The 27,378-nt window shown below is 61.4% G+C and overlaps 1 protein-coding gene and 1 long non-coding RNA gene across 6 annotated transcripts; one reads left to right on the top strand and one right to left on the bottom strand.

Annotated features, from left to right (window-relative positions):
• Positions 1–6,440: 6,440 nt before the first annotated feature.
• ATP8B2 (ATPase phospholipid transporting 8B2) lies at positions 6,441–27,282 on the bottom strand. Of its 5 annotated transcripts, none has more exons than XM_045455915.1 (28): positions 27,106–27,282; positions 23,729–23,796; positions 21,712–21,770; positions 21,276–21,389; positions 21,062–21,160; positions 20,780–20,841; positions 20,609–20,681; positions 20,238–20,308; positions 19,930–20,009; positions 18,942–19,100; positions 18,669–18,757; positions 16,986–17,182; positions 14,660–14,868; positions 13,968–14,011; positions 13,524–13,689; positions 13,213–13,401; positions 12,923–13,038; positions 12,675–12,839; positions 12,472–12,583; positions 12,267–12,372; positions 12,031–12,175; positions 11,648–11,831; positions 11,312–11,535; positions 10,856–10,939; positions 10,351–10,596; positions 10,110–10,248; positions 8,269–8,399; positions 6,441–8,083 (listed from the first exon to the last, which is right to left on the bottom strand). In XM_045455915.1, the coding sequence occupies exons 2-28, from the start codon at positions 23,757–23,759 to the stop codon at positions 7,817–7,819; spliced, it is 3,561 nt and encodes a 1,186-aa protein (XP_045311871.1). In that variant the 5' UTR covers positions 23,760–23,796; positions 27,106–27,282; the 3' UTR covers positions 6,441–7,816. The 5 variants fall into 5 exon arrangements, with proteins under 5 accessions (XP_045311871.1, XP_045311870.1, XP_045311872.1 ...); XM_045455914.1 differs by lacking the exon at positions 27,106–27,282 and adding an exon at positions 24,957–25,579; XM_045455916.1 differs by lacking the exon at positions 27,106–27,282 and adding an exon at positions 23,982–24,042.
• LOC123586700 lies at positions 10,219–14,235 on the top strand. The gene is made up of 3 exons (XR_006706899.1): positions 10,219–10,330; positions 11,927–11,930; positions 14,221–14,235. It is a non-coding gene; the product is annotated as an uncharacterized LOC123586700 (long non-coding RNA).
• Positions 27,283–27,378: the final 96 nt, after the last annotated feature.

Raw genomic sequence — 27,378 nt, 5'->3', positions numbered from 1 at the left:
CCTGCTCTTCTCCAACTGCATCCCAGAGAGGCGGCATTCACAGAGAGACCCTTCCAGAAACAAAGGCACTAGCAGGCACCGTTTCCCTCCCCTGCCTCTCAGGGTAAGTACAGGGCACCTGTGGGAACCGGTGCAGTGCCCACACTCGCTACCTAACTTGCTTACACCAAGCCCCGCCCCCTGGCACTCCAGAGGAACCACCGCTGCCACTTACGCGCGCCCCACTCCCAGCACAGCAAGCTCCCAACCCCAGAAGAGCGGTCCAAACTCCTGCCCACACCACGTCTTTCAACCCAGGAGTTCTGCAAGGCCTGGGTTCTGGTGGTGGCGGCAACAGGTTTCATCTCATAAGCGGACCAGAGCACATCCACTTAAAAGTTGCCACCTTCAGGCCAGGGACCAAACACTGCCCACAACAGGCAAAGAGAGCCTCTGCACACGACTGGCTTCAAAGGTAAAGCAGCCAGGACACGACAGCAGAGTACACGCAGGCAGCACACACTGGAGATACTCCCGGAAGCGCCAGGCCCTGGGCACCAGGGGACACTATGAAGCAGGGCACTACAGGACCTCTTTTTCATAAGGCCATTACCTTCGACAGCAGGAGACGTAGCTGACTTTCTTAGTACACAGAAACAGGCACAGAGACTTAGACCAAATGAGAAGACAGAGGAATCTGTCCAGTGAAAGAACAGGACAAGACCACAGTCAGAGATCTAAGTGAAACAGACAGAAGGAACAAGCCTGATGGAGAATTTAAAGTCATGATCATAGGGGCGCCTGGGTAGCTCAAGTGGTGAAGCGTCCGACTTCGGCTCAGGTCAGGATCTCAGGGTTGGTGAGTTCAAGTACTGTATCAGACTCTGTGCTGATAGCTCAGAGCCTGAAGCCTGCTTTGGATTCGGTCTCCCTCTTTCTCTCTGCCCCTTCTCTGCTTGCACTCCATCTCTCTCTCTCTCGAATATAAACATACATAACATACATAAAGAAAAATAAAGTAATGACCATAAAGATACTCGCTGGACTTGAGAAAAGAGTGGAGGACACCAGTGAGACCATTAGCACAGAGAGAAGGAATAACATAGCAGAGATAAAGGACTCAATAAATAAAACGAGAAACACGCTTGATGGAATGAACAGCAGGCCGGAGGAAGCAGAGGAACGAATCAGTGACCTACAAGACAGAGTCATGGAAACCAATGAAGCTGAACAAACGGGAGAAAGAAAAGAATTACATAAAACAAGAAGAGACTTAGGGAACTCGGTAACTCCATCAAATGTAAAAACATTTGTATTATAGGAATCTCAGAAGAAGAAGAAAGAGAAAAGGGGCCAGAGAATTCCTCTGAAGAGATAATAGCTAAAAATTTCCCTCATCTGGGGAAGGAAACAGATATCCAGATCCAGGAGGCACAGAGAACCTCCAACAAAAGCAGATCCACACCAAGACATATTGTAATTAAAATGGCAGAATAGAGTGGTAAGGAAAAAATCTTAGGGGCGCTTGAGTAGCTCAGGCGGCTAAGGGTCTGACTCTTGATTTCGGCTCAGGTCATGATCCCACGGTTCGTGAGATCGGGCCCCATGTCTGACTCTGTGCTGACAGCATAGACCATGCTTGAGATTCTCTTTCTCTCTCTCCCCCACCCCTCCACCGCTGTCACATGCTCTCTCTCTCAAGAATAAACATTTCATTTATTTTTTTGAATATTTATTTTTGCGAGAGACAGAGAGAGACAGAGCATAAGCAGGGGAGGGGCAGAGAGAGAGGGAGACACAGAATCGGAAGCGGGCTCCAGGCTCCGAGCTGTCAGCACAGAGCCCGACACGGGGCTCGAACTCACGAGCCGTGAGATCATGACCTGAGCCGAAGTCAGATGCTCAACCGACTGAGCCACCCAGGGGCCCCTAAATAAACATTTTAAAAATCACTTAAAAAAAGAAAAAAAGTCTTAAAAGCAGTAAGACAAAAGAAGACAGTTACCTAGAAATGTCATCACAATCCCCCTTTGCTGCAACATCCAAGCTCCTGATCACTTTCCTTCTTCCGGTAATCTAGTGTAATACCTTGTATTGCTAGCACCAATGCTAATAAAAGACATTATTTTTTACAGAAGTAGGAGTCCATTGCAGACCGGAAACTGAAAAGGCTGGCTGTTCACCAGAAGCACGGTTTCATCCGGCATTTTCTGCCCAAATAGCCCTGAGCCCTGACCCTAGAAGTCTCTGCAGGCCTCTTCCTCTGCTGTCCTTTGTGTCCCCTCTGTCACTGTGTACACCTGGCCCTCCCCGGGTACAGGTGGAGCCCGGACTCGTGAGCTCGTGTGTCTCCTTGTGTGCACCTGAGGCCCCTCACAGTACACAATAGGGAGGGGAGGAGATGGGAAGGAAACGGGGGAGGCTGAGGGTCGGGGAGCCACGGACAGCAAGTTGTTACGAAGACGTCTCTGTTAAGGTAGGGGATAGAACACACTTTAACAGTCTGTTAGCCTGACCCCTTGACTTCCTCAGCGCTTAGACAAGTGGTGTGTGGGCCTCCTTGTGTTACTTGCCCCCAGACCCATAAAGGCTCCAGGCAGGCCCGCCCGGAGCACCCCAGATGACTGCTGGGGAATTGTGTGCACCCTGTGAAGGCACAGCAACGTTTCACCGCGTGGCCTTCAGGGGACCCTGAGCCCATAGGACTAAGAACCATTTGTGGAGATCCCGCAGAACGTTTGACTGAACTTCCGGACGCAGGGCGAGGGCTGCTGTGGGCTTAGACCTACAGGACGGCCGTCATCGCTGACGATGTCTGTTACGTCTCCACAGAGCAGACACTCCGCTCTGCTGGGGCTCATCCCTTCCCCTCCAATAAAGGCCCGAGCTCCAGCTCCGGCAAACCCACCTCGAGTGCCTTTCCCGGGCCCCGGGTCAGCGGCTGGCACCCGCCGGTTTCCGGCACGGGAAGGGACGGTGCCCGGGAAGGGGGTGCCTTGGGCTTACCGCTGTGGGACAAGAGCGTGGCATGCACGAGGGAGTGGGGAGTAAGCCCTGGTCCTCCCCTTTCTCCTGCAGCTCCCTCCTCACCCCTGCAAGACCTCAAGTAAACCTGGTGTCCCATCCTCCTCCTCCCCCTGCGGGGGCCCACATGGGTCGCTGCTGGGCCCCGAGGGACAGAGACAGTGTCCCTCCCAGGTGTTTTAACCCTGCCCCCTGTCATAGCAGGGTGGACAATTTCTGCAGAATCTCCAGCCCAGGAAGTCCTAGCGTAGGGGACTCCTATGTTCTCTGTCCAGAAACATTTCTTAAGGGAAAACCCCCCAGAGTTTTGTTTGTTTTTATCGGTGCTAGGCCCTAGGAGATGTTTGGGAAAGGCCTCCCCTCCTTGTCAGCCCAGCGAGACAGAGTACCAGATCCTTCTGCGCGGAGAGCTGCACGCCCCAGCAGGTCTGGGAGTCTCTCCCTGGGGTCGGACGCCGAGGCCGCAGAGGAGGGCCTGCCCTGGATCTGAGAGCAGACCAGAACCAGAGGAGGGCCTGCCCTGGATCTGAGAGCAGATCAGAACCAGAGGAGGGCCTGCCCTGGATCTGAGAGCAGATCAGAACCAGAGGAGGGCCTGCCCTGGATCTGAGAGCAGATCAGAACCAGAGGAGGGCCTGCCCTGGATCTGAGAGCAGACCAGAACCAGAGGAGGGCCTGCCCTGGATCTGAGAGCAGATCAGAACCAGAGGAGGGCCTGCCCTGGATCTGAGAGCAGACCAGAACCAGAGGAGGGCCTGCCCTGGATCTGAGAGCAGATCAGAACCAGAGGAGGGCCTGCACCGGATCTGGACCTCTCCTGTCCCTGACCTTAGGGTCCAGCACACCGAACTCACACCCCCACACAATGGTAACACATGGGTGTAGGCTTTCCCGACTTTGTTCTGGAAACAGAGATAAGAGGGAGAATTCAGCCCCTCCCTTCAGCTCCAGAGCTCAGCTGTTAGTGCTGGGACTCCGCTGAGAGGTCCCTCCTCGTGGAGACGACAGTCCACAGCCCTGGGTCTTCATGGGCTCTGGCGGGCACGCGGCTGGACGCGGCAGTCTGTCTGGCCCGGCACATCTCTCCCCTTCCCCTGTGTGACCAGGGAGACCAGCGTGAGACTCTCTGTTTTCAGGCTCCTCCTGCAGGGGCAGACAGGTACGTCGTGACCCTGACTCGGTCGCCGTCCCCGGGAAACAGCAGCTCAGGACACCAGTTCAATTCGTCCCATGCTCCGCATCAGGGAGCATAAAACGTACCCATGACGGCACCAGAACAGACGCGCTGGGCTTTCCCCCAGGACTTGTGTGTCTGGTCTGGTTCGGGTGACTGTGGACATAGTTTGCCATTCACCGAAGCGTGGGACCCAGCAGGAGGAGCGGATGAGGAAAATAACATTCGATCTGGGACATGCTGGATGTGAGCGGCTGGCGGGTCATCGGAGTGGAGACGCCCGAGGGCCGGTCCCATACAAAGGCCTAGAGCGTGGGGGGCGGGGGAAGAAGTCCAGTCCGGAGGTGAATGATAGGGACAATCCCAAATCTCACTGATTTTTATTTATTTATGTTAAATGTTTGTTTACTTATTTTGAGAGAGAGAGAGAATCCCAAGCGGGCTCCACGCTGCCAGCGCAGAGCCCAACGCAGGGCTCAAACCCACAAACCGTGAGATCACGACCTGAGCAGAAATCAAGAGTGAGACGCCCCCGGCTGACTGAGCCGCCCAGGCGCCGCTCCCAGATCTCATTTAAACCCCGGGTTTCAACGGAGCCGCGTAAGGACCTTCAGCAAACCAGAAGAGCTCAGAGCCAAGAAGGAGCCCTGGTGGCAAAGAGCAGAGGAAGATCTCCCAGAGCAGCCAGGGGGCAGTGATGACCGTGGCCAACAAAGCCAGATGCAAGTACGAGACCGCAAGCAAGATCAGACCTGGAAATGTCCGCTGGACAGCCGCCGAGGGTCGAAGGTGATCCTAGTGAAAGCATTTAGGGGGTGGGAGATGGGCAAGGGCCGGGGAGTGGGGGTGGGGGGGGGGACATTGGGCTGAGCTCAGGGAAACAGGTGAAGGGAAGGTCAGGACAGGCAGAGCGGCCCCTCCAGGGGTGGGCAGCTGAGGCACGGTGGCGGAGGAAAGAGGTGAAATCCCAGTAGCCAGAGGGGCCTGCTGGATGGGGGCCGTGCCCTGTTCTGCCCGCGGAGCAGGGGACTGTGGCCTGGGATCTGGCAGGAGAGCGAGTGAGCAGCAGAGGTCAGAGGCCATCTGTGTGCAGGGAAAGGACGGCTGAGCCCCAGGCTGCCATCTGGGAGGACACGGCTCCAGGCACTTGGGGTGCCCGTGGGAGCGTGGCGCCCTCAGACCCATCCGCCGAGTCCGGGTGGACAGGCAGGAGAGCGGTGGCAACAGGGACATGTGCCCAGGTCCACAGTGCGTGCAAGGAAGCGGGAAGTCAAGGGGGAGCAGTGGGGGCCTGGCGCCAGGCGCCTCGTACGGTTCACAGGGTGGAAGGTGTGTCGGGCGGCCGTGACAGCAGCTGGTCCCCACGGGCACCTGGGGAGCAGGGGGAGACAGTCCCTCCATGGTTGAGCAGGACCTCCTCTCCCCTCCTCTCCCCCCCAAACCCACAGCGTGGGAGGGTCTGTCTCAGGCGGGGTGGGGCTGGGGGCGTCGCCAGAAGGGTGACCCAGACAAGGAAGCTGGGAGCCCAGCCAGTCTCAATGGATTAAGGCCTGTTTCCCTGTCCTGGGGGGGTGGGGGTGGGGTGGTTGCCAGAGGCTCAGGGTTCTGGAAGGACCCAGGGAGAGGCTGCAGGCAGGTGCCAGTGTGTTCAGGGCCCTGTGGGGGCCACACCACCCTGGACGATTTCTCCTCAAGGAGAAAAGCGATCTGGTCTCCACTCCCTCCTCCAGCCCACTAGCAACGAAAAAGAGGAAGATTGTCACTCGTGACAGAGGGCTGGTTAGGTCACAGGGGAAGGGGGGGGGCGGGAGGGGCGCCACTTGGCCCCCAGGGATCCAGGGCCTCCCCCACTCAGGAAAGCTCACTTTATCTGCTGACCTCAAATTCCTGCCCCTGCCAGGACGAGAGGAGACGGGAGGGCCAGGCCAGTGGGAAAGGCTCCGACTAGGGGCTAAAAAAAAGCAACTCACACTGTTTACCTGTTTCTTTCCCCACCCGCTTGGCATGTGTTAGGAAGGTGCGGTTGGCTGGCTGCTGTTTGGAAAAGCAAATGGTTCAAGGCCCTAAGCACCCAGCCATTGGCCGCACACACAGTCCCCGAGGTCTGCCCACCTTCTAGCTGACACATGGTCCCAGAAGCCTGCAGAGGGCACCTAGGGCCCCCCCCAGCCCCCCCCCCCACTCAATTCCTCTAAGAAAGCTGGCCTTTACTGTCACCACCAGCCTTGATGAAACATTAGAAAACACACAAATGACACACATCTCAGAAACTGGAATTTTATAAAAAGGCATTTTTTCTCTTATGTCCATAAAATGATAGAATTCTTGCAAGTATAGAAATGTGTCATAAATTATACAGAATGTTCCTTAATTACAGCTCAATGCAACTTGGTACTTTCCTCCCTCCCTGAAAAACGAGAGAGAACCAAAAAAATAATATATATATAACTGTATATATATATATATATATATATTTATATATATATTTATAGAATATAGACAAACCAAATATGAAAAAAAATCATTTCCTCTTTGGTATAAAAATCAGACTCTCACCTTGAGAGACACACAAACAGACACGATGTTGGGTTTGTAAACTGCGGCCAGAAGGGACCCCTGCCCTTTCCCCCCTGCCCAGTGCACCTCCCAGGAGGCGCCCGCATCGAGTGTGAGAGTTGCACACCCCTTCCAGCCACACGCCATCCCTCAGCACCCCCCCCCCCCCCACTGCCAAGACTGAACTGGTACCAAGCAGCCCAGGAGAAGCCTGATGGGCGGTGTGGACGGTGGGGAGGAAGGACAGGCGCCCGGGCCCCCCTCCTGCGGGCTGCTGGCGGGAGGGGTGGGACCCCTCGTTTACCAGAGGGAGGAGCGTGGACCCCGCCGCACGGCTGGGTGCGGGTGCAGGAAAATGCCAGAGGAGGAGGAGGAAGGGAAGACAGGACTCTGCAGGGAACCCAAACCCGCATTTAAAGAAATCTTTGTTTTTGGGACAACATCTTACACCCAGCTTGACGTCACTGAGAAGGACAGGCCACCCTCCCAAGGCCCCAGCCCAATACCAGCAGGACTCAGGACCCAGGAAGGGACGTGTGTTCGGGGAGGGGTAGCACTTCACTCTCAAGGGAGGAAGGAGACTCCGATGGGACCAGGTCCTCCTCTGTGCTCCGCCAGCCCCAAGGGCCCACCAGCAGCCGGAGGCCCGGGCAGGGGTCCCACCCCAGCCACCCCGTGCAGCCCGGTGGCTGGGGGGTGGGGGGGTACCCTCCTGTGGACCAGCCCCCTCTCCCACAACACAAAAGTCGCTCAGAGGCCCCCTCCACTCGCCAAATAAAAAAGACAAAATGGAACCAGACACAAACACAAATCAAGGAGAGACGCACACGACGTGAGGGGCACGCGGGCCCCAGCAGGTCCCTGGCTTCCCGGCGATACATTCTCGTGTAATTCAGGAACAGGGGCTCTCGGCCCCTGGGGTGGGGGTCGGAGGGAGTAAAAAAATACAGAGATTTGAGCCTCCCCACGGGCCCCGGGCAGGGCAGGGGCGGACCCAACCTCGGGCCCTTCTGTTTTTGGTTCCGCGTCCGAGCCCTGTCTGGGCCGGAATCCGCAGGGAGGGGTGGGGGGGGGTGGGGGGCGTCACCCCTTCAGGGGCTTGTCGTGGGGGCTGCCCGGACTGTCGCTCCTCTTCCTGCGCAGGCTCTCGATCCAGCCGGAGCCGGAGCGCGTGGCGAAGCCGGCCAGCCCCAGGGAGCTGAGCCGCATGTTCTTGCCGGACATGATGAGCTCCCCGAAGCCCTCCTGGTGGGCGAAGGCGTAGCCCGAGCGGCGGGAGCTGGTGCGGCCGGGCCTCCGCGTGCAGCGGTGCTGGGCCCTCTTCTTCCTCACCAGCTGGCTGTAGCGCACCTGGGGGGGGTGGCGAGGGGCCGCGTCGGGGGCGGACTCCTCGGGGAGGGGGCCCGGAGCGCCCAGGACAGAGTGGGGGAGGGGGGGATCTCTCGGGACCACCACGCGGCCCGGAGTGCGGGCACTGGAGCCCGGGGACTTTCTGACACGGGGTCCCACCCCCAAGCAGACGGCCGGGCACTCACCGTGTCAGAGAGATCGGGCTTCAGGCTCAGCTTGAGGAAGCGAAAGGCGACCACAGGCAGGATGCAGACGACCGTGGTGAGCGCGATGGTCAGCCACACGGTGGGCTGGGCCAGGCTGCTCTGGGCATTGCCTGCGGACGCGGGGGGCCGCAGGCAGACGAGGGGCGGCCCACGTCAGCTCCCGAGCCGTCCCCGCCGCCCAAACGTGTTTCCCCAGAACCTCGGACCTCTACCGGACGCCTCTGCTGCCGTCTCACGGCCCCCCTGCACCCCCACCCCTACTCCCTGCTCCAGGGCCTCCCGGCTCAGGAGATGCCACCCCCCGCTCAGCTGCTCCAAAAGCCCCCGAGTCAACCCTGACTCCTCCCTCGGACGCCCCGTCCGCCTGGGAAGGAGGCTGCGGCCGCCTGCCTCCCTCACGCCCTCACCCAGATGGTCACCAGAGCCTTGCTAACTGGTGTCATCTCCGCCCTTGCTCTCTGTCATCGACGAACCAGTAAGCACCACCCTTCAAAGCACCATCGGGTCTCTGACGCTTCCCCGCCCCTAAGCCTCCAGTGACCTCCTGCCATATTTCAATTATAATTCAAACTCCTGACCCTGAACTAGAAGGGCTTAACGATCTGGACCCATTCTTACCCCCTGACACACACAGCCAGGTCCTGCCCGCCAGCCTCCCCTCTGCGGCAGGGACCCCTGGGGAAGCCCCCTCCCTTCCGGCTTCCTCGTCCTGGCTCTCTCCCCCCAGCTCTGCCCCCCCTTTATTCACACTTCTCTGTGCCGGTGTCCCTTCTCCGAGGTCTTCCCTGACCGTCTCTGTCCCTCTCCACCCTCTTAGGGTTTTCATAAAACTTACTACTTCTAGATGTTTTATCTGTTGATGTGTAAGCTCTCGTGTCTCTCACTGAAACCATGAGAGAAATCCTGAAACCCAGAAATCTCACTGAAATCCATGAGAGAAAGGATGTTGCCTGTTTCTGTCAATTCCTACAGCAGGTGCTGACCAGATGCCCCCGGGACAGACAAAATCCCCAGCACCCGGGAGAGTGGGAGGCATACAGCAGGTGCTGACTGGATGTCCCTGGACAGACAGACGGACAGACCCCCACCACCAGGAAGAGTGGGAGGCATACAGCGGGGGCTGACTGGATGCCCCTGGGACGGACGGACAGACCCCCAACACCCGGGAGAGTGGGAGGCATAGAGGAGGCGCTGACTAAATGCCCCTGGACAGACAAGATCCCCAGCACCCAGGAGAGTGGGAGGCATACAGCGGGTGCTGACTGGATGTCCCCAGATGGACAGATGGACAGACCCCCAACACCTGGGAGAGGGGGAGGCATACAGCGGGTGCCACTGGCCACCACACTGCTGTTTCTACAATAACCCTTTGACACCACGCCCCTCTCTTTCCTCACAAAAACAACAGAAAAAAGCTCCTGGTAAGTCAGAAGCACGTCTGACAGCCTGATGATCCATCCGACACCTCGGATGTCCTACCTTTCCAGCCATTTCCGCTTCCGGCATTCCGGCCTAGGATCAGAACCCACAGCCCGGGCTCCGCTCTACCCACAGCAGCCTCCTCCGTGGGGCTGCCCCTGACCACCCCACGCAGTCGTCTCACTGACCTGGAGATCGGCCCCCGCTTGACCCTGACCTCCCTCTGAGCCTGACCCTGCGCGGCCTGGTGGGACCACTCCTCACTGTCACGCCCTCTGAGGGCCGGGCCTGCGTCGGAGACGCCTCGCAGAGCGCCTCGCACACAGGAGCTGGACAGACGCCCCGTTAGTCTGGAACAGCTGGCCCCCCCCCGGACTCCGACCGCAGCCCTGGGGACTCACCCACGAACCGGAACTGGTTCGGGAACATGCGGAAGAGCCCATCGCTGTGCATGGCGAAGAGAATGGCGAAGTAGACCGCCAGGCTGCCCCAGATGAAGAAGTGGTTGATGGCCGTCCAGTAGCCCGTGTCCAGCCCGATCTGTGGCAAGCAGTAGTCACAGGCAGGCGGAGCCTGCCCCCGTGCCCCTCCCCGCCCAGGGCAAGCCCCCAGGTGGGAGCGGGTCCCGGGCCCCCCCCCCACCTGCACGCTCACGACGATGACCAGCGAGGTGGCCACGGTGACTGCGAAAGACTGATAGTCGGCCAGTTGGGCGCCGTCATCCCGCGCGGCCTCGGCAAACACCCCGTAGGGGAGGAAGAACACGAGCACGGATGCGTAAATGCCCTGCGCGATGCAGATAAAGAACTCCCGCTTGTTGAAGAGGAGGTTGAGCTGGCCCGGCTCGTATAGCTTAGGGTACTCCATGCTCCGCTGCTCGGGGACGTCCTGCAGGGCAGGCCCGGGAGACCTCAGGACGGGCGAGGCCACAGCACGCCTCGGCCCCCGCCCTTCCAAATTCTGTGCCCGAGAAACTCCACCTCGAGCCAGCCGTCCCCCGCCCGTCTTCGTCCAGCACCCCAGGGGGGTCATGGGCCACTGCGGCCAAGCGTGAGAGCCGCCTCCCAAGGCACCACAGGCAGTGGGGACACGCGCCGCCATCCGCGCAGTCCCTCCTCACCCCGCTGGATCCCCCGGCCCCCCTGACCTGGTCGAAGACCCCCATAGCCAGGACCGGAAGGGAGGTGTACACGATGTTGTAGAGTGTGATGAAATATTGGTCGTAGACGGTCTGCAGAGAGAGCAGAGGGCAAGAGAGGCGTGAACAGTAGTCTCTCTTCAGCACAGATCAGGCAGAAACAGGATGCTGAGCGGCACGCGGCGCCCATGGAATTTTCTGGAACCTGTCTCTATTCCCTCGACAAACGTTGGTTGTTGGTTTTTGTTTTAAGTAGGCTCCACACCCAATGGGGGGGGGGGGGGCTTGAACTCACGACCCCCAGATCAAGGGTTGAGTGCTCCGGCTGAGCTGGAGCCAGCCGGACCCCCCCTGGACAACCAGACGTGAGCCAGACAACAGCCGGGCCCTCAGGGGACTGACCGACGGACAGGATGGAAGGCCTGTGCCCCGAGGAGCTCAGACAGGTGAGCAGCAGGCCCCTACCTGGGCTGAGAAACCACAGAAGAAGCCAAACCAGAAGTGGACCATGGTGAAGGCGAAGTTCTTGTAGAAGAAATAGCAGAGGAACTTGCACATGCGCAGGTAGGACCAGCGCCCGTGCACCAGCAGGAGGCGCTGCAGGAACTTGAACTGGGAGAAGGAGTAGTCGGAGGCCAGCACCGCCTGGATGCCCTCCTGTCCGCTGATGCCCACGCCAATGTGGGCCGCTGCAGGGACGAGTGGGGACGGGGTGGGGGGCAGAGGCCACACGTTCAGAGTCCCCGTAACGGCGGACCGCCCCCCCCCCCGCCCCCACCCCGTTTGCACATCCACACTCACTTTTGATCATGCTGACGTCGTTGGCTCCGTCCCCAATGGCGAGGGTCACGGCCTTCTTGTGCTTCTTAACCAGCTCCACCACCTGTGCCTTCTGCAAGGGGGTCACGCGGCAGCAGATGACGGCCTTGCAGGCACAGGCCGTCTCCAGGAACTCCAGCTCCATGTCTGCCTCCAACGCGTGCGCCTGCAACACAGAGCCTGAGAGAACACCGTCCTCCCCGGGGGACCGGGAGCCACTCCTCCCAGCCCATAAAGGCCACGGCCCTGCGGTGAGGTCAGGGGCGTGACAACAAGGGACAAGGGGAGACAAAGCAGGCGCAGCGGCCGTGCGGGGAGAAGCGCTCTCTGGGAAGGCCTCCCCCACGACGCACGGGGACGCTCACCAGGCTGTGACCGTTGATGACCAGGGCGTACTCCCCAGCGACAGCCTCCAGGACAGACGTGAGCTTGGAGGAAGGACGTTTCTCCTGGCAGGTGAAGCCGTTCCCCACGGTGTGGGGTGAGTCCATCATCTTCTCCCGGGCTTTCCTGGGGGGTCGAAACGCAGCTGTGGGCTTCCGGGACCGGGGCAGGGCCTTGGAAGTGGGGGGACATCTGCCTGCCGCGGGCCTCCGGCTACCTGAGCTCCTCCCGCACTTCCAGAACAGTGTGGCCGGTGACGACAAACACCTCCGTCACATCGTCCGTCAGCATCTTGCAGGAATAGCCGATGTTCACAGCCGTCTCTACCAACAGAGAGGCCGACGAGGTCAGCACCCTGTCCGGCCTGAGGTCTGACTCGCGACAGGCCCGGTGCTCCCGACGTAGTTTCCTATGCCTCTCACCTTGCTTGTCCCCGGTCAGCACCCAGATCTTGATGTTGGCCAGCGTCAGGAGGGCAATGGTCTCCGGAACCCCTTGCTGCAGCCTGTCCTCAATGGCCGTCGCACCCAGCAGCTGCAAATCCCACAAGGGGCCCTGACAGGACAGTCCCAGGCACGAGCCCTCCCCGACTCCCCCCCCCCCCGGCCCACGCGGCAGCCCGTACCATCATGTCGCTCTCGACCTCCTCGTACACGCTGGCCAGCCTGTCCTCCCGGCTGTCCTGGGCCAGGCTGGCTTGGAGCCGTCGCTGGGCCCACTCCTCATAGTACTCTTCATCTAGGTCCTTGTAGGCCAGAACCAGGGTCCTCAGCCCTTCCCCTGCGTACTCCTGGGGACGGAGCCAAGGTCACCCTGGCCCCGCCCCTCCCAGCACACTGAGTTTGGAACCGAGGCCCTGCTCCCCACACCTACGTTCAGGTGGTCAGTGGTGGTGTTGAGCAGCTCCTGGGTGGAAGGGTGGAGCCTGTCCAGCAGGATGGTGTCAGCCCCTTTGCAGTAGAGTCGGATCCTCCCCTCTGGGTTCCGCACTACGATCCCCACAGGAGGAGAAAGTCCCAGACTCAGGCAGGCAGAGACCCCCAACCTCAGCACACGAACAAGGACCACCCAGCGCACCTTACCCAGTCCAGGCCAGGACGCTGCCCCGCATGCCCCCAGCAGTCCACTCCCGGCCTCACCTACGACCCCCGTCCCGGCCTCACCTATGACTGACATCCGCTTGCGGATATTATTGAAGTCCAGGATGGCCAGCAGTTGATAGGTGACGGCGGTGCCCATCTCGTGGACAGTGATGGTTTTGGGGGTGCGAGAGCGGAACACGAAACCGAAGTTCCTGGCCGCGGTTACCAGGGCCCCCTCGTCCGGGGACTGGGCTTTGTAGTACAGCTCTCCTGAGTGGGCGGGAAGGACACACACGCTGCGGGTGGCCACCTGGAGCCGCACGTCCCGCCAGGACACCCCCGCCTGGCCGCGCCCCAGGACAGACTCGAGGCTGCGAGTCAGCCCGACTCACCCTCGTTCTTCTCTTCCGACATGACGGTATGACACAGGGAGAGGAGCCGGAAGAACTCATGGGTGTGGGGGTCCCCCATCTTGACGGCCTCCAAGAGGGTGGGGTCCCAAAATAGGAACTTCTTGTCAGCCAGAGGATTGAAGGAGAAGTCGACGGGCTGTGGTCTCTACAGAGGAAAGGGGGCGGCGAGCAGAGGCTGGGGGCCAGGCTGCATCTGGGGGGGCTGCCCCCACCCTGTCTCCTGCCCAGAGGATCCAGAGGCTGCCCACTGTGAACCCCCAAAACTCTCACTTCTGCTACCAGTTCTCCCTGCAAACACCCGTTTCTCCAAGCAGCTTCCGCTTCTTGACCGGAGAACGCACCCCACTATCTACACCCGCCGCTACAGGTCAGGCGACCTGTATTTAATCGGCACGGAGAGCAACCCTGGAGGTTGGACCTTACCTCTCCCAATTCAGCTTTGTGTCCCAGGACATCAAACACGTCCCCTACACACTCCGGGACAGAAGGAGAGACGCGGTCAGAGCTCTCTCAGAGCAGCAGAGAAGCCGGCACAGAATCCCCACAGCGTCGGGGACCCTCAACCCCAAACCCTGAGCCAACGAACACAGATTCGCACCCCTGGCTCCAGGCACCCGGGCCTGAGGGTCGCGGCCCCCGAGCCCCCCATCCCTGACCCCACCCGCTCTCCTGCCAGGGCTCCCGGGTCCCCGCAGGTGCCGGTCACCCTACAGGCCCAACAACAGACCAAGCCCCACGGGCCAGCCGCGGGCCCGAGCTAGTACGGAAAGCAGAGAGGGGCTCACTGTAAGAGCCAGGTCCCACACACCCTGTCCCCGGCCACCCCGTGGCTCGGCCGCCCCGAAGACACAGTCACCTTCCAGAGACTCACAAGGGCCCTGAGCAGCAGCATGGGGAGCCGCACGGACGCCCAGCGTCTCGGGCTTCACCTCAAGCAGCCGGGGAGCCCCCTCCCGCCTGGGGCCAAGGCCGGGGAGAGGGCATCCGCAGAGGGCAGGGGAGGGGCTCCGCGGCCGTGTCCTGACCGGGGGTGCCAAGCGCACGCTCTCCCGGCCCCCCAGACCCGGCAGGACGGACGCGGGACGGGGGCCCCGGGCCCTCGCCGCGCGCCCTACCGTAGCTGCGGCCGCGGACGGAGCACTTGTGGAAGACCATGACGTTCTGGGTGAGCGTGCCCGTCTTGTCGGAGAAGACGTACTCCACCTGGCCCAGCTCCTCGTTCAGGGTGGTGGTGCGGGCCTCGGCGGGCGTCTGCTTCTTGACGCAGAACATCTTCCTGTCCCAGTTGATGAAGTAGCTGTGGCCCAGGCGGATGACCTCCACGCTGCAAGGGGCGCGGGGGCGGGACACGAGGCTCAGGCAGGAAGCCGAGGAGGCCCCCACCCACAGGGGCCTTCGCCGCAAGCCCCCCGCCTGGGGACGGACGGACGGACGGACGGACAGACGGACGGACGGACAGAGTGGACGCCTGGGCGGGAAGGGCAAGGACGGCCCCCGACCCCGACCCTCCGGCGCTCTCCGGACAAGAAGGTGCACGGGGCCTGGGCAGGCGGGACACACAGTGCAGGCAGACAGAGAGGGACCGCGGACCAGGCTCTCGGCGAGCTCTTACCTCGGCGCTAGTAACACAGAGCCCGTGCGGAGAAAACGAGAGAAAGTGTGTGAGGAAAGAAGAGGAGACAGACAGACAGGAGGGCCCTGGCGCTCACTGCCCACGGCGAGCCCTCTCCTTCCGCCCGGCTCAGGCCTCCGGCTCTCTGAAAGGGCGCAAGGCGGCCGCAGACGCCCAGTCCGTGTGGGGAAACAATGCCGAGCGACAGGGCGCTTTCCACACCCCAGGGTCCTCCCCGTCCTCTTGCCTGCAGGGCGCTGCCTTTGGGGTACGGACTGCCAGCGCCCCAGGGAGGCGGCCGTCGGGCCAGCACACATCGGGGCGCGGGGCGCACCGGGAACCCTGCTTCCGACCCGACCGAGGCTGGACCAGGACCCAGTTACCCGGCAAACGCGCAGCTGGCTGGAGGGGTCTTCTCGGCCTTCTCCCCACCGAGCGGGTCGCGCCCCCCAACACACCCTGGAGCCTGACTCCGCAAGAGGCTTTCTCAGGCTGCAGCCAGGGGCACTGGATCCGAAACCCAGACAGCAAGCCCAGAGATGGGGGAGAGTCAGATTGCAAACGACAAAGCATTTCGGCAGAAACGAGGAACCAGCGAAGGCAGCAAAGCACACACGGTCCACGTGAGGGCTCACGGGAACCCCCTTCGAACGTTTAGTTTCCAGTCTAGTGTCTCCTGTCAATGGAGTATCAAGGCGTCCCCACAAAGAAGGTGGAACCGGACTGTTCCCGTTTCACATGTGGCCACGCCGCCGCTCGAGGACCTAGAAAAGCCCCCACTCTACCCCCCAGGGCGCGTCTTCTCCCACTGCCGTGGGGGGGGGGGGGCGGGGCAAGGGAGGACTACCTGGGGGAGCCTGTGAACCAGACACGGCACGTGGGAAGAGTCCCGAGCACCCGGAAAGTATTTCCTTCCCAGCGTCTCTGGTCCCCTTATCTTAAGCGCAAGGCTCGAAGAACAAAGGGAAATTTCCTCCTTCCTCTCTTCCTACTCCTTCCTCCCCGGCGGGTCCCTGTCAACATTCTCTTCACCTCAAACACCCTAGAGATCTGCTACATCCCGGTCCGGCTGCTGGCCACCGACAGCCAGCGCTTCCCGAAGCATTCCTGGGATCCGCTGTAAAGAATCTTCCGATGGTTTACTACGTACGCAGTCTACCGGCACAGAGCCAACGCCCTCCGGGGCGAGGACCGAGACCCTGGGCCCCCGGGCTGCCCTCTCACCGCAGCCTCTCACCACAGCGGCCGAACTGTGGCCACTCCCCGGTCCCACCCGCATGCCTCCCCGCTCGGGCTCCACCTTCCCTCGGCCCAGCCGCCTCCTCAGATGTGTCCCGACCCACTGCCCAGCGAGCGATGCCCCGCCCACTCCTGTGGGACTCTGTGCCTCCCACACGGCATCGCGGCGGGAGGGCGGCATCTCCCCTGCCCCCAGCCGCCCTGGAGGGCGCCCACAGCTGCGCCCCATGCCGGCCTGCAGGTAGACGGACTCCGCGGCACATGCTCCCATCAGGGTTTAGATGGCTCCCTCCCCAGACCGACACTCGGAAGGAGGCCCGTTCCTAACACGTCTCTGGAGGCGGCACAGTACAAAGGTGGTGTGCAAACAACACGTGCCCGAGAAATCCACACAGATCTTGCTCTGACACGGTCCAAAGTGCCGGGAAGCCGCGTGAAGTTTGCTCCACGCGCAGAGGATCAGAGGGCAAGAAGCTCGAGGCACAAACAGCAGGTCTGGGTTCCTCCCCCAAAGGGCTCATCTTCACAGAAACGTTTGCCTGGGGGCCACCTGGGCTGCCCGGCAGACTCCAGGGCACAGCAGTGCGTACCTGACATAGAGCGATATGGGCACGACGGTGTTGAGGATGATGATGTAGGACCAGAAGGAGAGGAAGCCAGAGAAGAAGGCACTGTCCACCGCCTCATCCCAGGGCAAGTAGACCTGGAAACGCGTCCCGACCTCGTGCTCCCAGATGGCATTGCCGATGGCCAGGATCACCCCCATGCAGACCAGGAATCCAAAAATCTGGCGACAAATGAGAAGCAGAGGCTAGGCTGCTACTTAGGAACCCTCCAAAATCAAGCACCTCCCTGAAGGTCACCACTCCTACGTCCACACCCTCAAAAGCTCAGACATCTTTAAAATGGTGGCATGCTCCAGCGGGAAGCGGCCAGAACCGGTGACCATCACGCGGCCTCTCCCCGAACATCTGGCTTAACCGTATGATGGGAAAGCCCCCCCAACAGCCACGCAAATCCCCAGTCTGCCACCACGGAACCTTCCGAGATGGCGAGAACGGGTGTGAGCAACCTGCTCCCAACGTAACGAGGCAGTTTGGTGGAAACCACCCATTTACTTGGGCTAATTAAGCTTCCACAAGCCAACAAAAACGTCCAGTTTCTGTGATGTTCACGATCTCGTACAGAGTACCAGAAAGCTTTTTCAATCAGGGAAGCAAACGGTGTCTTCACAGATGCAGATTACCGTGAATAGAAAATCTTCTAAAGATTATAAAAAATTCTTTTGAACGTCTGAATCTGGAGAGTGCCTGGGCGGCTCAGTCAGTTAAGTACCCGACGCTTGATTTCAGCTCAGGTCATGGTCTCATGGTTCATGGGATTGAGCCCCACATTGGACTCTGTGCTGACAGCGTGGGGTCTGTTTGGGATTCTCTCTCTCTCTCTGCCCTTCTCTCTCTCTCTCTCTCTCTCTCTCTCTAAATAAACAAATAAACATCAAAAAAAAAAAAAATAAAAATGTAAATCTTGGAGTCCCTGAAAAAGGATCATAGAAAAGTTTCCGTGGCCAGAAGAAAAAACTGACACCACTGTATTTCCAAAGCAGCATCCACTGACAGGAGCCACGCAGGTGCCCAAGGACCGCCAGGGGGCGACGAGAGCCTTCGTGCGACAGAATGAACCACGCTCCCAGAGGCTGGGTCTCCACAGACCCTTCCTTTGAGGCCAGAGCAGAACCTGGCCCACCGGAACCTGGCCCAGCCTTCGCAGGCTGGCAGGAGGGCGGGGGCTCCAGAAGGGGAGGAGAGCCCAGCAAGGAGCTCAAGTTTCTAGCCAGACAAGACGAGAATTCAGGAAGTGCCAAAAACTAAAACAGAAACTTTTCCTTTGGGGTCCTCCACTCTTAGAAGTCGGGAAAAAGGCCTAAAGGAACTTTTTCTTTCCCCTCCCTCCCCACCCCACGGAGGCCTCCCTGTCCCTCTGGCAAAAGCAAACAGAAGGTCACAAGCTGCACGAAGTTACCACCGTGACTGGAACCCAGAGAGGGGAAGACGTGATTTACTCCCTTCAAGTTCTTGATTCACACACGTTCCTACGGGTTTTTTAAACAACATCCTCCAAGCCTGAAGGGGGCCCGAAATCAACACTGCCCGTGAGTGGCTGACCTGCCAGTGGCTTCAAAACCAAAACCTAAAGCTCCACTGCTGACCAGGCAGGCCAGGCGGGAGCACCGGCCCGGGCACCGGAGGCCAGGGGCCTGTGTGAGGACTCACCCAGAGCACCAGGGTGTTCATTAGGCGATCGATACTCGTTCTCTTGAACTTCGTCCTGCCGCTGTTCTGCATCAGCTTAGTGTCGGGACCTAGGAAGCAGTGGCAGGGGCTGCAGAACGAACGGCCCATCTGCCCCTGGGCTCCTGCCCGTGGACCCCGACTGCAGCACGGGAATGGAGGAGGCGGAGGCTATCCCGAGGCGCCTCCCACGTGCCTGGGGGCGGCCGAGGCTCCCCCGCTTCCTCTTCTTCCCCTGCACCCCAGGAGGCTCACCCGCGAAGACCACCAGCCCGAAGCACCACTCGGTGTTACGCAGCACGCAGCCCCGCAGGAGCATGTTCTGGTTGCTCAGCGGGAACTTGCTCTCCTTCCAGTAAAGGGCCCCACTGAACTTGTCCAGCTTGTTGTTCGGAGGCTCGCAGACCACCTCACCTGAGCGGAACGCAGAGCACCGTCACCGCCGGTGCCGCCCACAGCCTGACGGCGAGGCGGCCGGCGGCCAGACAGGTACCGCCACACACGGCCGGGAGCACGCGGACCCGGGCAACTTTGGGGGAGGGATGAATGGAGGTCGAAAGTCACGGACCCTCGGGCCCAGCGGTCCCACTCTGGGGACTGTGTCCTACGGCAAGCACGGCACAGGCCACAAGTTTACCGAAGCATTCTTTGAGCGGCAAAAAACTAGAAACAACTGAACAGTCGAGGGGCGGTTGAATACAATACAATACGTCAATGGCACAACTTGACGCAGTTGCTACATCGAGGTACGTTTCTATAAATAACGGTAAGACGCAGACGACGAATTTAATAGCTGAAACAAAGGCAGAGCGTAGAGATCTGGGTACAGTAGGGTCCCACTGCTCTGTGCTCACAGTTGCGTGAACACAGACTAAGCGCGAACGGATAGAGTGTGCCTGGCCGCCTAAGGAGGGTGGAGCTGGGTGGTTTTTCCTTACACCCACTACGGCTCCTCTTGTTAGAAGGACTACATATCATCATTTGGAGCTGAATGAGAAGAAGAAGAAACCGAATTTCTCTCAACATACACAGCCAGGGGGGAGCTATCAGCCCTGAGGACCCCCGGAAATGGCCATGAACTCGAGAGCCGCCTGGCATCCTGACCCCCACCCCCCCCGCCGACCACCACTGTGACAAAGACAAGTCACGGGAGCTGCAGCACGGCAAAAAGGAGAACGTGCAGGTGAAACCTCAAAACCCACCCACGTCCTCCACCTGAAGGCCGCTCCCCCGAATCACTCACCGTCAAACTTGGCGAGCCTGCTGATGTCCCCCAGCTCCGAGGTGACCGGAATAGCCTGCCGCACTTTCATGTTGGTCTCTCTGGAAGGACAGCATCCCTGAGTCCTGGTTCTCTTCCCTTCCCCCACATTCCACCTGGGGGCACCTGACCTCAGGGCATCACCCTCCTCCACATTACTGAGTGGCTCCAAGCCTTCGCCCCTCAAGTTTCCAAAGGGTACAGATCCCAGACCTGGGAACCTCTTCCAAAACACAAGCCTCCTACCCTTAAGGAGGCAGAAGACGTGTGACACCAGGCGTCCGACTTACCCATCAAGCTCCGCTGTCTCGATGTAACACAGACCGTGGGGCTCACTGCTGGAAAGGAGGAGGAGATCCGCCTGGAGAGAAAGCCTGGTGAGGAGCCTGAAGACCATCCTGCATCACAACGCACGCTTCCCTGGTCCCTCCCTTCCCTCAGTGTTCTGGGTTTGCTTAGTCCCAAGCATGAATGGCCAGAAAGGAGTCAGGCCCAGGTGTGCTAAGAGGACAAGAAGCTTCCCACTCAAGCAAGTTTCCTTCCATAGGTGTTTAAGAGGCAGTAGTAAATCGTGAAAGACTCGCTTCTTTCTGCCAAAAAAAACCAAAAACAAAACCAAAGGGAAGAGCCTCGTAGGCCTAGAGGGGCACCTGTCCCTTACCGCCACAAACTGGTTATTTTCTAGTTTGATGATATCGCCAACACGGACGTTCATCCACTGCTCTTGCTGGAGGCTGAAGCAGTGACCAGACAGAGCAGAGAGGTCAGGAGCTAGAGGAAGTCCCGGGGGACCCTTCCTCCCGAGGGCCCTCGGTGTCCAGCAGACACTCACCTTCCATCGATCAGCACTTGAGACTGCCGGTTATTCACCTGGTTGTCACTCTTGTGGCGGAACTGAAGACGAGACAACGGAGACAGTGAGACACCGCCCCCGCCTTGGGGACCGAGATGACTGCGGGATGCAGAGAGCGCTGCCTCCACCTGGTGTGCACCTGTCCACAGGCCTGCCCCCTCCCTGGCTCCGCCCCTGTCCCTGGCCAAGATACCAAGGACGTGGAGGACAGCGAGGTGGGAGTGGAGGCGAGGGAGGGGCGCGGGGACAGGAGCGACTCACGTAATCGTCGGTGGCATCTTTCACGGCTGTGATGGCAAGGACAAGGACCAAAGGCACGATGGTGGTGAACCAGGACAGGGAAGACACCTGCGGAATCAACTACAAGGGCGAGAGAGCTCTGAGGCCCATCCGCGCCAGTGCTCCCGCCCGACCTCTCTCCCCCTGGCTTTACTCGGCTTCGTGAGCTGCAGAGGGTCGGCTATAGGACACTCACCTGCAGAATGAGAAGGAACAGGAAGTAGGTATTGGCCACTTCCTGGAACTGCTCGAAGAGGTTGACAGGCAGGAAGGTGAGAATATTGTACTTGGAGGTCTTGATGCAGTTACTCTACGGCAGAAGATGGCAAGGCGGCTTCTCACCGTGACCCAGAGCCAGAGGGAGGCTCACCCTCCACCTGCACTTCCCAAACCTCTGCCCCCAAAAGCCAGCCACCACAGGTGTGGGAGGAGGAGAGGGCAGAGACCAGGGCGTCTCATGGGCTGCACGTGCCCTCCTGCGCCAACAGGCGAAGGAGCGAGAAGCTAGGTTCAGCGGTCGCAGGTGGAGACGTGCCAGGAGGCTGCCTGCCCCCCCTACTCCCCCAACCCAGGCCTTTGCCCTTTTGCACGCAGGAGGGGAGCAGGAGGGGAGCAGGCGGCTAGTCACTCACCGCGTACTGGAACTTCTCATTGTACTCTCGGTCGTTGGCTCGCGCCCTCCTCTCTTCTTCTGCAACAGAGTGACGCGGCACTCAGCGGGGGCTACCGGCCGCCTCGTCAGGGCCTTCCACTGAGAGCCCGTGGCTCTTTCCACAGTACACAGTTTGAGGGAGTCGATCCCACGCCTGAGGTGTCACTCAATTCTTCCCTCTGGTCCCTGTCACCACCAGCCTGGCCACGGGGCTCTGCGGGCATTTGTTCCCAGGACAAGACAGCCTCTCCCTCTCCCTTCCTCACCGACAGCAGCAAGGCTGCTAGGGGCACTCAGGTCCCCTCCCCCGTCCCTTTAATTAACACCTTAGGCTTTATGGCCTCAGGAATCCCCAGAGAAATAGCAGCTGAAGACAAAAAGCATCCTTCTCCTGGGAGCACCGCCCCCACCCCCCCCCCCAGATCCAGCCATGGTGGCCCTGCTCCTATGCTCCTAACCTGTGGGGGGGGGGAGGGGGGACAGCAAGACAGGGTCACCGTGCTCTACAACCGCTCTGCCTCTGCGGCAGCATCCCGGCCCACGGTCCCACGTGTGTACCCCCTACAGGAGCCTCTGCTTGTCACATGTCACCAGCAGCGCCTTCTGACTGGCCCACAATGACATCACCTTATTTCAAAGCTCCTCTTCAAGTAGGAGAAGGGGGGTCAGGGATACGGGTCATGCAGACCAAGACAGGGACGAAGGAGGCAGGAACGGGATGTACTCTGAAGGGCTGTTCCCGAACTGTAACCCTTCCCGTGCCATCCACACTTAAACAACACAGTTGCCACTAACCAAGTGACAATTGAGCAACACCTATGCGGAGCATCCCTCGACCTGGGGCTGCAGGCAGCACGTTTGGGTCCCGGAACACGGGGGCGCCCAGTGAAGGGCTCCCCAGCCCACCTCTGTCCCAAGGGCCAGAGGCTGAGAAGGGGGGATGTCTTGGGGCAGTAAACACCGCATCCGCCCCGGGCTGGAGCCAAAGGCAGCATTCCAGAGCCTGCCCCTCCCCTCCCCTCCCCTCCGAGCCCGCCTGCAGCAAAGCCTCAGACCACAGCATCCTCTGCCCACTCAGGGGTCCGTCCCGTCCCCGTCCCCACGGGGACACTTCACTCCCAGGAACTGCCGCAGCGCAGAGGGGGCCCCTCGGGCGGAGACTCCTGCCAGGGAGCGGCAGGGACCTTGGGGTCTGGAACGGAGAAGCCCAGGAAAGGCTGGGGACACCGAACGGGAGGGCGCAGAGGGGGAAGCACGGCTCGGGCGGCCGCCAGGCGCAGCTCCCGTTACCTGTCCCCCAAGAGGGCTTCTTTCTGCTCCAGGAGGGGTGCGCCCCGGCCCGGGCCCACTTCTCGGGCATCTCCTTGGGGACCGTCATGATCCCGGTTTGAACGGGGGCAGAGCGGGCAGTCTGTCGGTCTGTCCTCGGCCTCAGCAGCGCCGACGCGGCGGCCCCCCCGGCAGGCGCAGGAGCCCCGGCCGCCGGGCGCGCGCCCCACCTGCAGCCCCGGCCATCCCCGCGACCGCCACCGCCCCCAGGCCCGGCCGCCCGCGCGCCCCGGCTCCGCCCCCCGCCCGCAGGGCAGCGCCTGCCAGCGCCGCGTAGGCGATGCCTCCGAGCCCCGCCCCCGGGGGGGGGGCCCTCCCCGCCAGTGTCGTCCGGGCAACCGCTTTCCTCCCGCCCCCGCCCGCAGGAAAACCCGGCGGGAGGGGGCGCCGAGGGAGGGATGCGCTGACAAGATGGGAACACAGCTCCTCAGGCCCAAGACGAAGCCTCCCGAGACGAGGGGCAGGTGCCCCCGCGACCCCGCTAGGAGCGCCCGGCTCGGGCATGCAGGGGAAGAATTCGCGCCCCTAGGCGCCCCCCCCCAGGATGGGCGGGGCTGTGAGCCACCCTCCTTCACACCCAGCCAGTGGTCCCTGTCCCCTTTGCTCCCTGAGCCATGGTAACACCCAATCCCCACGATCCCGCGATCCCCCCCCCCCCGCCGTCTTACCTGGGGGGCGCTTTTTTGCACACAGCGCCATTTCACCCAGCAAGGTCCCAGCAATCCCATGGGAGACCCTGCAGGAAGGTGACACACGCGTGAGGTCAGAAAGCCGGGGTACCTCTTTATTCCCCTCTTCACACTCCTCGGAAGGTTCCCTCCCCCAGCTCTGACCTTCCCCCACTGCCTCCCCGAGGCCTCGGCCCTGGAAGGGGGTGTGCGCGCGCGTCAGGACTGACGCCTAACAGAAGCCAAGACCTACAGGGAAAGGAAGTGGCCACACAGGAGGGCACAGCTCCCCGGAGACCCATCCCAGGGGAACGGACGCCGGGTGCCCTCCGCGTGCCCTCCGGGTGGCCTTGCTCACTGGAAAGCAGAATTTCTACCAAGGGTGGGGCCGAGGGAGCCCGGGCCAGGAAACACCTGGCAGAGCCTCAGGAAACGGGCCGCAGCTCCGCCCTGCTCAAAATTTACACCCCCCAGCCCCCACCACTGGGGCCTCCATTCTCACCTCCAGTGCTCACACCCCCAGCCCGTTCTCACCTCCTCTAGGGCTCACACCCCCCCCCAGCCTATTCTCACCTCTAGTGCTCACCCCCCCAGCCCATTCTCACCTCCTCCAGTGCTCACACCCCCCCCATTCTCACCTCCTCTAGGGCTCACACCCCCCCAGCCTATTCTCACCTCTAGTGCTCATCCCCCAGCCTATTGTCACCTCTAGTGCTCACCCCCCCAGCCCATTCTCACCTCCTCCAGTGCTCACACCCCCCCCATTCTCACCTCCTCTAGGGCTCACACACCCCCCAGCCTATTGTCACCTCTAGTGCTCACCCCCCAGCCTATTCTCACCTCTAGTGCTCACCCCCCCAGCCCATTCTCACCTCCTCTAGTGCTCACACCCCCAGCCCATTCTCACCTCCTCTAGTGCTCACCCCCACCCCATTCTCACCTCCTCCAGTGCTCACACCCCCCCCATTCTCACCTCCTCTAGTGCTCACACACCCCCAGCCCATTCTTGCCTCTAGTGCTCACCCCCCAGCCTATTCTCACCTCTAGTGCTCACCCCCCCAGCCCATTCTCACCTCCTCTAGAGCTCACCCCCACCCCATTCTCACCTCCTCTAGGGCTCACACACCCCCAGCCCATTCTCACCTCTAGTGCTCACCCCCCAGCCCATTCTCACCTCCTCTAGTGTTCACACCCCCCAGCTTATTCTCACCTCCTCCAAGGAGCTCACCCTAGAGGCATGGCCTTCACTTCCTGAACACAGCCCCCAAGCCACTTCCTCTCAGTGTGGGTCAGCTGCCCTTTTGGGCCAGCAGCAGGGCCTTGCCAACCCCGGTGGGGAGTCGCCCTCTGTTGCCCCCACAAGTCCAGCCCAGTTGGGGTGGCAGGAGACGCAGGCTCCGGGAGCATCAGTCACACAGCCCCCTGCTTCCTTCCATCTTCCCACGTCCCTCCCTTCACCTATAGAAGTAAAAGGCCTGACCTATAAGGCAGGGTCACAGAGCCTCATCCCTATCCCCAGCATGACCCACAGGAAACTGCCGGCCAGGCTCCAGGCACTCTTGTGACCCCTGCCTCTGTCTGGATAAAAATCCCGCCCCCCCCTCCCCCTTTCGTTCCCCTGACTCCAGTCTCCTGTGCACAGCCTGCCTGCCTGTCAACCCGAGAAGATACTAATTGCCTGTCTGCCCAACCTCTGTAATTACAGACTCAGGCCACAGCCGGGGGCCCACACCAGCCTCCGTCCCTTCACTAACCCTGACTCCCTATCTGAGCCCCAGATCAGGCAGAAATCCTCCCAGACCCTCCCCAAAACCAGCCTCCAAGGGTGCCTGGCCCGGGAGGAAAAACCTCATCCTAGGTTCAGGGATGCCAAGCCCTCCTCCAGGGGCCCTGGCCAGGGTCTCCACCCAGTCTGGAGTATGAGTCACGGCAGGGTGGGGTGAGGACGGAGAGGGTAAAGGGGAGGATGGAAGGGTGGGCACCACAAGCTGCAGCCCCACCCTCAGCAAGGGAGGCAGTCAAGAAACACCACCGGCCTGAAGATGTGGGTTTGGGACCCTATGAAGGAATTAATAAAGGAACCACACACCCTTTTAGGAGTCAGGAAACTGCACGCGGAGCAGGAAAGTTGTTTTACGCCTCAGACCCAGGGAGGAACCAAAGTGAGACTTGGTCCCAGACCTCGTCCTGGAGGGGGGTGGGGGGGGGCCGGAGGGGCGGGCTCATAGGGAGAGAACAGCAGTGGCGACCTGGAACAGGGACCTTCTCACTCCTCCCAAGCCTCACACAGCCTGGGTTTCCTGAACCATCAGGCGCACCGGCCACGTCGTCCTGCCTGTCGCCCTGCCCCAGCCCCCTCTGCAGCCACATTTGGGATAAAAATAGCCAGTTCTGGGAAGAAGGCAAGATCCATGGAGGAACACGGCTGCTCCTGCGGGATTGGTCCCTGCTGCCTTCCAGCCCAAATCCTGAGAGGCTGAGCCCTTCCTTCCGAGGAGGCAGGCAGGTCAGGGGGAACAGAAGGAAGAGGAATCCTAGACCCCCGGCGACCCTGCCACCGTACATCGCCAAGGACGCAAGCCAGGGGACGCGGCCCCCAGCTCCTAATCCCCAGGGCCCCTCGCCCGGGCACCCCTGGCAGTCCGCACGCACAGAGACCTCCTCCACCCGCAGAAGACCAGCCCGAAGCCCCTTCTCAGGGCGCGCAGACCCTCGGCCCGGGGTTACTGCGCCGTGCCCCCCCCCCTTAAGCACCCCACCCTCCGCCGGGCGCCCAGCTCCCGGGCCCCCTATCCTCCGCCGGGCGCACGCACCCCAGACCCCCAACCTCCCGGGCCCCTTATCCTCCGCCGGGAGCACGCACCCCGGACCCCCAGCCCCCGGGGCCCCCATCCTCCGCAGAGCGCAAGGCCCCCGGACCCCCAGCCCCAGGCCCCCCACCCTCCGCCAGGCGCATGGCCCCCAGCCCCCCAGCCCCAGGTCTCCGGACCCCCATCCTCTGCCAGACGCACGGCCCCCGGACCCCCAGCCCCAGGTCTCCGGACCCCCATCCTTCGCCAGACACACGGCCCCCGGACCCCCAGCCCCAGGCCCCCCATCCTCTGCCAGGCGCACGGCTCCCGGACCCCCATCCTCCGCCAGAAGCACGGCCCCCGGACCCCCAGGTCTCCGGACCCCCATCCTTCGCCAGACGCACGGCCCCCGGACCCCCAGCCCCAGGCCGCCGGACCCCCATCTTCCGCCGGGCGCACGGCCCCCGGACCCCCCAGCCCCAGGCCGCCGGACCCCCATCCTCCGCCGGGCGCACGGCCCCCGGAACCCCGAGCCCCAGGCACCCACACCCTCGCCCCCGCGACGCCCCGCCCGCCCCGCCTCACCTCTCAGCGCGCCGCGCCCGGCGCCCGCCCCGGCCGCCCCGTGCTGCCCATGCCGGGGGCTGCGGCGGGGGGCGCTCGGCTCGGCTCCCCGCGGGCTCCCGCCCCCAGCTGCAGCCCCGCTCCCCCGGGGCTCGGCCCGCTACTTTGTGTCAGTTTCGGCCACGGCGGGGCGGAAGTGACGGAGGCGGCGGCAGAGCGGGGGGCGGGAGGGGGTTTTGGGGAGGGGGGAGGGGTGGAGAGGCGGAGCCGCCATCTTTATGCGGGGCGGCGGAG

This window comes from Leopardus geoffroyi, chromosome C3, assembly GCF_018350155.1.
Source record: "Leopardus geoffroyi isolate Oge1 chromosome C3, O.geoffroyi_Oge1_pat1.0, whole genome shotgun sequence".
Classification (NCBI taxonomy): Eukaryota; Metazoa; Chordata; class Mammalia; order Carnivora; family Felidae; genus Leopardus; species Leopardus geoffroyi.
The sequence above is the reverse complement of the archived record's forward strand: the minus strand, read 5'-3'. Positions and strand labels throughout refer to the sequence as shown.